The sequence below is a fragment of the Bombus impatiens genome, unplaced genomic scaffold (assembly GCF_000188095.3).
Source record: "Bombus impatiens unplaced genomic scaffold, BIMP_2.2 scf_0335, whole genome shotgun sequence".
In the NCBI taxonomy this organism is placed as follows: Eukaryota; Metazoa; Arthropoda; class Insecta; order Hymenoptera; family Apidae; genus Bombus; species Bombus impatiens.
The window spans coordinates 30,159-39,018 of NT_176754.1; the positions used below are offsets into that span (position 1 = coordinate 30,159).

General features: G+C 46.5%; 1 protein-coding gene across 1 annotated transcript; it reads right to left on the reverse strand.

The window, feature by feature from the left end:
• Nucleotides 1–2,294: 2,294 nt before the first annotated feature.
• LOC112212858 lies at nucleotides 2,295–2,681 on the reverse strand. Its single transcript, XM_024367667.1, has one exon. The coding sequence runs from the start codon at nucleotides 2,679–2,681 to the stop codon at nucleotides 2,295–2,297; it is 387 nt and encodes a 128-aa protein (XP_024223435.1).
• Between the last annotated feature and the right edge of the window lie 6,179 nt (nucleotides 2,682–8,860).

An 8,860-nucleotide genomic window follows, 5' to 3' on the forward strand; every position in this document is an offset into this window, starting at 1 on the left:
CAGTTGAAGAAAATGGAGCAGGGGCAGTAACGGCATACAGGAAGGTACGATCGTCATCATCAGGGAAGATCACGTACCATCAATGTAGTGGTCCTTGGGCCGAGTCATCAAGGTCCATCCAGGCTCCAACGCCATTATCCGGTCGGCCACTGTTCAGACGACAACGAGCATTTGGATCGAGACGTCAAACGACTAGTCCTACTACCGACCCAACCCGATCCAGCGGAATCCGGACAACCACCAATCGAGAGGGATTTGGGTGGGAGATCCAAATAATTCTACATTCACAGAAGATTTGATCGGTACCCTCTCCACTGGGGTTGACGTTACGTCCTGTTACACTTTACATAAACCAGAATCCATCCCTCGGTCAAGATAGTCACCAGCTGTATAAATATAATTAATCGAACCGCAATAATCCGAAGGAACGGCCATAAAATTAAGCATTTTTACTTTACCATCAAGGGCTTTGATTGCTGTAAAGCATCTTTCAAATCGCCAAGTACATTGGGATTATTGTTCAACCCGGTAAAAAATGGGAAAGGCGGATTTTTCTCGTGTTCAATGTTTGTTATGTTCCTCACGTTAGTGGGGCGACCAGCACCCATCACTAGTTCCGTATGAATACCGCCTTCACAGAATATAACTTCACTTGCGATCATCTCTTCGAACAGTATACATTTCAACTTGTTAGTCATCCTTTCACCTTATATTCTTCGAGGAAACGATGTGGGAATAAAATGTATATTTAAGCTGGTATCTCATTTCAACCACCTCTACTATCTTAATCGAAATCGACTATATGATAAAACTTTCAACTTTGAAAATGAATATCTCCATGTCGGTAATGCTAGTCTTTTTGAGAATTTAATTATATACTAAATAATATACTAAATACTGTATCTTCAAGATTTCACAGGAATCGTGAGAAATCAACTAATGTAGTTATTAGAATTGATTCTTTTATCATGACAAATTGAGGTATTATTGCGCTGCGCAGACAACATACACGTTATATTGGTAAATAATATACAACCATATAGAATAATAAATGAGACAATTTGGAAAATGAGAAATATTGACATGGATGGTAATTGATTAAACTGTAACATCGTTTCCTGCGCAAAAATAACCGCTCTAATTCGTGGCATACCTCTACTGGTGCTTCGTCAATCGTCGCATTTGATTTTCTACCAATTATCTCTAAACGGGTATATTAATAAACGAAATATATCCAAATCACTCGCGTTAGAACTAAATAAAACATTTTTAAATAACAGGCAATACAGTAAATAAAGGAAAGAAGTTCAACTATGTCTACGATTATCTTCAACTTTATGTTTCTATAATTCCTCTAACGTTTCTCCTTGGATGTTTAAATGATTTTGTCTTTCCAGAACTATTCTACTCTTTTACCAAATTCCTAAAGTCGTTAAATTATGTTACGTATCAAGGTAATAGTGGAGAGTTCATTCACAATGAAGAATTTACGATATTCTTCACCAACGCTTCCGCTTTTTTTGTATGATTTTCTCGAAATTACTCAGGAACAGTCACGATATCTCAGGAGGTTTTTTTAACACATTGCGTAGGGCGAGACACATGCTTAGCAAGATATAGGTGCATATATGCACATTTTTAATTCGCATTTGGAATTATACTCACATAAAGTGTTCTTAGATATTACTATATATTTTATACACCTATTTATTATTATTGAGATATGCATAATTTTGTGTGCTAGACTTTTTTTCTTTCCTTTTTTTTTTATGCGTGGAGAAATCCTCATGGACACTCCGCTGCTGCAGGACGCGTAGCAGCAGAGTAGTGTCGGACTCCTACCGACTAAAACTCCTACGCGTGCGACGGGGGTGCTCCAGGAACCTCAATGAATTAACTTCCGTTGCGCTCTCTTCCCGCGTCCTCTTGTTCGAGCCGGTCCTAGTATCTTCCGTCTATTGAGCTGGCGTTAGGGGGGTCCTTGCCCCTAGCGCTGCGCTCCTTCAGGCGTGGTCCGTTGGCGCGACGTTGGGGCAGCTCTAGGTCGCCTGACTGCCATCCTTCTCCATCGTCTCATCCTGCAGGGGTGGGAGTTTCTCCTGTGGCGTGCCGCAGGGGCTTCTCCATGCCTCCCAGTTTGGGAGGACCGCCTCCGCGCCCCGATGTTCACCTCCCTCGTTAATCAGCTGGGATCGCCACCCGTCCCACGTGTCCTCCTCAGCGGTTCCTATGCCATTCGAAGCCGCCTGCTCGGTCGGATCTTCTCCCGGATGCCATACTCTCCGGTGGGTGTATCACTTTTTGAGCACTAGCTCCCACGGGGGGGACGCGGCTAGGGCGGTCCCCGACGCGTGAGACACCGTCCGGTATCCCCTAATGATTCTGATGGCCGTTACCCTGTGTAGCCTCCTCAGAAACAGGATGCTGCGGCGGCTCGCCATCAGGTCGTCCGCCCATACCGGGGCCCCGTACATCACTCGGGACAGAATGACGCCCTCGTAAAGTCGGCGCACCGCGTCTCCCGCCCCGCCGATGTTCGGTAGCAGGCCGCATGGGGCATTAGCGGCCACCGACACTTTCGGAATCAGGCAGTCGACGTGTGGCTCGGACGTCCACTGGCTGTCGATGACGAGACCCAGGTATTTCATTTGCGATCTCACCTGGACGGTTTCGCCTGCCATGTTTAAGCATAGGCCGGGCGGTGGGGTCCCCGCCGCTTCTTGTCGTAGAAACAGGTGGACTCTGACTTCGCAGGGAAGACCCTCAGGCCCAGTCCGCGCAGGGCATGGATTGCGCAGGCCGTTGCGATTTCGCCGATGCGCAGTGTCTCGTGCCAGCCACGACCCCCGACCAGGACCAGGGTGTCGTCCGCGTAGCACACCATGGCCGAGCCTGGGGGCAGCGGGCATCGCAGTACCTCGTCGTACGCAATGTTCCACAGTGTCGGTCCCAGCACCGAGCCCTGGGGGAATCTGTGTTCCTCCTTTCCTCTCCCTCCTTGCTGCTGTAGCAAATCCACCTGTCGTCGAGGTAGGCCCGGATCAGTCGGACGAGGTAGCTGGGAACCTCGAAGTGCTCCAGGGCCGTCAGTATCCTGTCCCACGGCCTGGAGTTAAACGCGTTGACGATGTCCCGGGAAACCGCCAGCGCCGCCACGTCGTTCCGGGAAACTCTGTCCTCTGCCAGTGTCCGCACGCGTCTGACCGCGTCGATCGTCGAGCGTCTCTTTCGGAAGCCGTACTGGCTTTCGTGCCAACCTGGGACCTGGCCCGCTATGTGTCACTCCAAGCGAGCAACTACTGATCAAATTTTCGATTTCTTGTTTCGCGTAGAATCACTCCCTTTCCGCTTGTATCACCAGTTACCAGCCACCTTGTATATCCCTTACTAACTTGGCTGTGTAAGTGGTGTTTAATGTCGTTTCTTATTATCATTGCGGTCCCTCCGTGTGCTTTTCCTGGAGGGTGTTTGGTATCATAGATGGTGTAATATGGTACTTTCATGTAGCTTTTTGGTGTGAAATGAACTTCTGAAACAAGTAATATGTCAATATTATTGTTCTACAGAAATGTATTAGATTCGAAGGCCCGTTGTTGTGGGCCATTGGTATTTCAAGCTGCAATTTTCAGCATGTCCATTTCTATTTTTTACCTAACATGTTTGTAAGTAGTTGTAGCATAACTGTAATTTGTTGTGTTTATTGTCTGAGTATTGCGTTTTGCTCACTTATCATTCTTGTTGCCATTTCGGTGTTTCTGATGCATTGCTTGAGGAATTCCTTGATTTCTGTAGCGTCGTTATACTTGTCGTTTTGGTTCTGGTTGTTTAAGGGTAGAGTTTGATTAGTTACTTGCGCATAACTTCGGATACCAAAGGTGTTCATGTTTCTATGGTTAGTGTTCGCTACATTTGGTGTTGGCTCTGATTCTGCAATTTCTTGTTGGGTGGGCTAGTTGCCGCATGGTCTACTTCGAAGCTATGGAAACAGTTTTCGTTGTAGTTGCTTTCTGACTTCGCAGGCTTTATAGCTTACTAGGTGGTTTCCATTACACTTATAGCATTTTACTTCGTTTATCTTTCCTGTGTATGGGCAGTTTATTGTTAGGTGGTTTCGTTCACATTTGACATTCTCCGGGTTTCTGTTGGAATAGTTTTCAGTGTGTCCGTATTGTGGACACTGTATGTATTGCGGTATGTCCTACATATAACGTGGCTCGATTGTTACTATTATGTTTAGGATTTTTGTAATGTCAAATTTCTTTGTTATGAGCTTTCGGTTCAAGTTCCATTAGAAACACTGGCAGTGGCTGTTTCGTATTGAAACATGGCAGATCCTTCTATCTCCAATTAATATTTTATCGCCATATTTTTAAGTTGTCATTATATTTAAATAAATAGATTCATTACCGTAGCTTGGTACAATTGTAAGTATTTGTTGTAATTGCTCGATATAATTCCAGGAACTGAGTATCCTAAATCTTTTATTCTAAAACCTTTAGGTGGTAGGACTCCCAAAGTTCCCAAGTCCGTTCATCATTTGAGACCAGGTGACAAAGATGTTATTGCCGCGATGGGCTCTCTTATTCAGTCTTATTCTATCATCTTCTTTTCCCCTCCTCGATTTCTTCTTGCGCAAGCCTGGACTTCATTATTTTATTACATAAAACCTGGAACTTAGTCCAGTTGTCCTCTTTTTTCACTAGCAGCGCGATCAAATTGTCAATTGCCATTGATGTACCGACGTGATTCTTCAATTCGTTCCTTTCCCTTATCCACCTGGGGCAGTAGAACAGCGCATGTTCGGCGCCGTCACTGTCACTATTGCAGTACCAGCAGCGGGAGCGTACTACCTTCCTGATCATCCTTCGGTACATTTAGTATCTGCCGCAGTAGCAGCTCCAGTTACAGGTCCGTACCTCGGCAAAGTCTCCATACCGGACCCTGGCACCCCTAGGGCCATGGGGTTGTGATCACACCTAACCAGCGCACTCGGCACCCAGACTTGCTACCTGTATTAGTTAGGCTTGCAGGGGCTTTCATTTATCTCAGGTCGAACGGGGCTCCTTTCCTAGCCTTACCGTCTCTCCCGGGCGGTTTCGGAGCAGTTAGGAAGCTGCTCACTCGCCGACGGCCATCGCGGATGCCAAGTACACCATATCGGCCATCTGTCCAACATTTGGCCTTCAACCACTACCTCCATGAATCTATCTCAAATTGGCCGAATTGAGGGATCGCAAATTTCTCCGGGATTCACTCGACGACGGTGATCCCAACTTCAATCATTGGTAGGACTAGCGGTGTGGATGGACAGCCAGGTCACTGTCGGTCGGAGATCCTGCCAACCGAACTCGACAGTTCCAGATGGAACTTACGTCAGCGAGGGCCCAAGACGACGGGCATCGGTCAACGCCGATGGTCCGTCTTACCACTGATGGTCCTGAGCTTACCCCGATGGTCCCACCCTTGGCTTCGGGTTCGTGGGTGCGCATAAGGATCAGGATCTGCATAGTAAACTGCTCAATATACCTCCTGTGCTTCCTGAATATAGAGATGTCCTCTACCAGCCTCTTCGTCCAGTTGTCCTCCTCCTTCCAATACGCTCCATACGTTCTTCCAGAGCCTTGATCCTTTCATACAAGACTGTGTCTTCTCTGGAACGGATATCGTATATGACTGTAGATATTCCTTCTTCATCGGATACTTCTCGACCCGGAGCTCGACCGCATAGAAAATGGGCAAGGTACCTGTAAGCTCGCACAGTGCTGCGTGGGACACTGTGCGGATAAGCCGTAGATAATCTTATTAATACGGCCCCTGGCGCCCTTTTAAAAGTGTTTCTGTTCTTCTTCACTACTAACGTCTTGGCCTATACAGGCGCCACACAGAACACCACCGACCAGACTTTCCAGACTCCAGAATAGAGCTCCTTTGCAGAGTTGGTGGGACCGTTAACATTGGGCAGTAACGATCTCAATGCTCCCATAAGGGTATCTGTCCTATTGCACACTTTCAACAAATGAGCCCCGAACCTTCTGTAGTTATCTACCTGTTCCCCAAGGTATCTAATCTTCTACTTCGTGGTTAGAAGGGGCCCCTCCACGTTTATCTCGATTACCTTGGGGATCCGCTTACCCGTTAGTCGGTCTTCCGGCATATCACCGCACGATCCCGCCCAATGTTGTACTTAATTTATTGTTCGCCTCTTCCTTCATGATCTTCGTTCAACCGGATCGGGACGATCACATTCTTCGCGAACATGTTCAAGAGTCTGGTTTATCTGCCATTTCATTTCATTTACATTTACATGGACTCCCCATGCGGTGGCCTTTGAGTTATAATCTTCGGATATCATCGTTGCTGGGTAACTCCTCTTGGCCGCCTGAATCAGAGTGTCCAACACCTGGACATAGCTATTAAACTGTTTCATATTTACATAGGGAAAGCAATAACCCCCAATGCAAAGCACATTGTCCACGCTGACTCCTACGATTCCATATCTTGAGATCAATCTCTGATTGTTTCCCTCTGAAGAGCGTCACCTACAATGACGCATCACCCTTGTCGTCGTTGTACCAATATATCTGCTGCCTATAAGGCTCCGATATGAATACAACATCTACTCCTGCTTCGCAGACATACTGGTACATCAATTCGTGTGCAAGCCTGCACCTATTCAAGTTTATTATCAAAATCCTCATCTTCTGCTAGGATTGCCTCTCTTCGTCCTCTCTTTTACTACAGGATTCTCCTGGGACCCGGTAATATACCTCAGGGTATTCTTATTTTCCTTCAGGCAGATACCACACCTTGGTTCCTTCGTGCACTGGTTTATGGTATGGTCCTTGTCCTCACATCATCTGCACAATTCTTCACAATGCTCACTATCGTACACCTGGCTGCAGTATACCCCAGCATATGACACTTATAGCATCTCACTAAGTTGGGCAGAATCCTCGCCGACGCAATTGCCAATCCCGTTTTAATCTTAATCGTCGGTCTGTCCCCGGGAACAGTACTCGCAGACAGCACAACCACCGCCTGCTGGGTTTCCCACGGCGTCATCCCTTAGGGGCTTCACCTCTATCCATCTCTCTTCCTTTATGTTCAGTTCAGTGGATATGTTGTTTGCCAATTCTTCCTTTGTGGCGACAGGATCAATAATCCTGATTTCCAGGGTCTCCCTATTCGCCAAAGGTACAATTTCCATCCCCGGACACATCGCCTTTTTCAGGTTTTCCGCAACCTGCCCAACCGTTACCTTGTTATTTAGTTCAATAAGGATGTGCCCAGTCCTCGTCTTCCTGACGCCAGTTGTCTCCTTCAGGGCATTCTTCGCCCCCAACGTCCTCCCTATAGGAATAAACATTTGCAATTGTTATCCCGCTTCACTTTAACAAGAATAATCTCGCTCCTACTCCTTGGAGTTCTCTCTCTTTTCTCCCTGACTACGGTCCTTCCTCCCGTCGTGCTTTCAATTCGGCTCCTAAGCCTCCTACGCCAATTAACCCCTTAACCTACAACTACGGGCATAGCCCGTAGTAGATGATCAGACCAAACGTAAATATTACGGGCATAGACCGTAGTACAATGTTCGAGCCAAATATAATATATGTCGGAGATGAAAGAACACCGGAGTCTGTAATTGAACAATTGTAGTTATTCAATCCGATTGTAATTGTTCGAGAGTTGTGATAATGAGCTTGGGCTCGAGGCGACAGTCAGTTGCCGAACGTAGCCGCGGTTACGGGATGAACGCTTCGTCTAACAAAGGTATGGAGTAATTCTATAGCTCTCCTTAAAAGAAATATTCGTGGCGACACGCGACAGTAAACATCCCAACGGTTTCTATTCTTCGAGCAAGATGATTGCCAGATGTCGATGCGTCTCCACAGTACATGTTCAGCTAGCCTGAGGGCCCGTCATAAATCTCAGGATTTAGTGGACTAAAGTCCTTCAAACAAACAGTCTTTGTCCCAGCTACGGGAAAGTAGGAGAGACCTATTTTTCAACGAACGGCGTCTCCCACTAGCAACTTTCCTTCGAGGACGGCTAGCATCTTTTTCTAACCACCGATATAGAGATTGACCAATTAGCAGCAACGCCAAATTCCCTCACCTTCTGAACGAAGCGAGCGGCGTCTCCCACTAGCAACTTTCCCTCGAGGGCGGCTAGCATCTTTTTCTAACCACCGATATGGAGATTGACCAATTAGCAGCAACGTCAACTTCTCTCACTTTCTGAACTAAGGCTATCCTCGACGAATCCGATGATCTCGTGTCCTTAGACACACCCCATCATGGTTTTCCTCTATGGCATCATCGGAACGGAAATTCATTCCTTCTTTCGATCCCATTGACGAATAGGGTAACACCATACGAGCAGTGAACATTACTTTTACCTTAAATATATTTACATTAAATACATTTAAATGGAAGTGTTGAGGTGGTATGTCGTGATAGGGTCGGAAGGAAAACTCAGATTTATTGAACGATAAATGTTTATTCACTGTAATATCGATGAGTACACTTGACGCAGGATTCGCGGTTATATTCGGTTCGCGAATGCGCGGTTATAAGGTAGAGCTTGGATAGCCACGATTCGGGATGCGCTCCGAGTGCGGACAATGATTGCACGAGATGTCGAGAGCTTAGATAATTATTCAACTCGAACCGTGTAAGTATAACGATCGTGATATGTCGACTCGCTGTAATAGACTGACTTTTTTGTCGCGAGGCTGCTGCGGAGGAAGACTGCGTTGGGATGTGTCTAAGGATGCGAAGGCATCGGATTCGTTGAGAAAAGCTTTGGTTCGGAAAGTGAGGGAAATGTACGTTAATGTTTATTGGCTAATTCGTGTTGG